This window comes from Phalaenopsis equestris, unplaced genomic scaffold (assembly GCF_001263595.1).
Source record: "Phalaenopsis equestris unplaced genomic scaffold, ASM126359v1 Scaffold000099, whole genome shotgun sequence".
Taxonomy (NCBI): domain Eukaryota; kingdom Viridiplantae; phylum Streptophyta; class Magnoliopsida; order Asparagales; family Orchidaceae; genus Phalaenopsis; species Phalaenopsis equestris.
Genome location: NW_018164541.1, coordinates 533,622 through 534,013, shown reverse-complemented (window position 1 = coordinate 534,013; position 392 = coordinate 533,622). Strand labels below are relative to the sequence as shown.

The window sequence follows — 392 nt, the reverse complement described above, 5'->3', positions numbered from 1 at the left end:
GAAAATTGCAACTAGGTTCGCAGTATGAAACGGGCCAGAGATATTAGAGACCAGTTAGAGGGTCTCTTGGAAAAAGTTGAGATTGAGGTTGTATCAAATCCGTCCAATTTGGATTCAATCAAGAAAGCTATAACATCTGGTAATACAGTTTTGTTCTGATTCTGTTGATTTCTTCTATTTTTTATGCATGATTAGTAATATCTAATCTCATTTCAGGTTTTTTCCACCATGCTGCAAGGCTCCAGAAGACTGGTGCGTACCGAACTATTAAAAATCCACAAACAGTTCACATACATCCAAGCTCAGGCCTGGCACAGGCAAGTAGCCTGCCTTGCATTCTCACCAATCCATTTTTCTTAGTAAATAATTTTTATTTTTGTCTTTAGTTCTCG

At 37.8% G+C, this 392-nt stretch overlaps 1 protein-coding gene across 1 annotated transcript in view; it reads left to right on the top strand.

Annotated features, from left to right (window-relative positions):
* LOC110020538 (pre-mRNA-splicing factor ATP-dependent RNA helicase DEAH1-like) overlaps positions 1-132 on the top strand; it is a 149,260-nt gene extending 149,128 nt beyond the window's left edge. Inside the window, exon 24 of the mRNA XM_020718677.1 lies at positions 24-132. Within this exon, the coding sequence (XP_020574336.1) occupies positions 24-47 (24 nt within the window). The 3' untranslated portion in view covers positions 48-132. The remainder of the gene's footprint in view (positions 1-23) is intronic.
* The last annotated feature ends 260 nt before the right edge of the window (positions 133-392 follow it).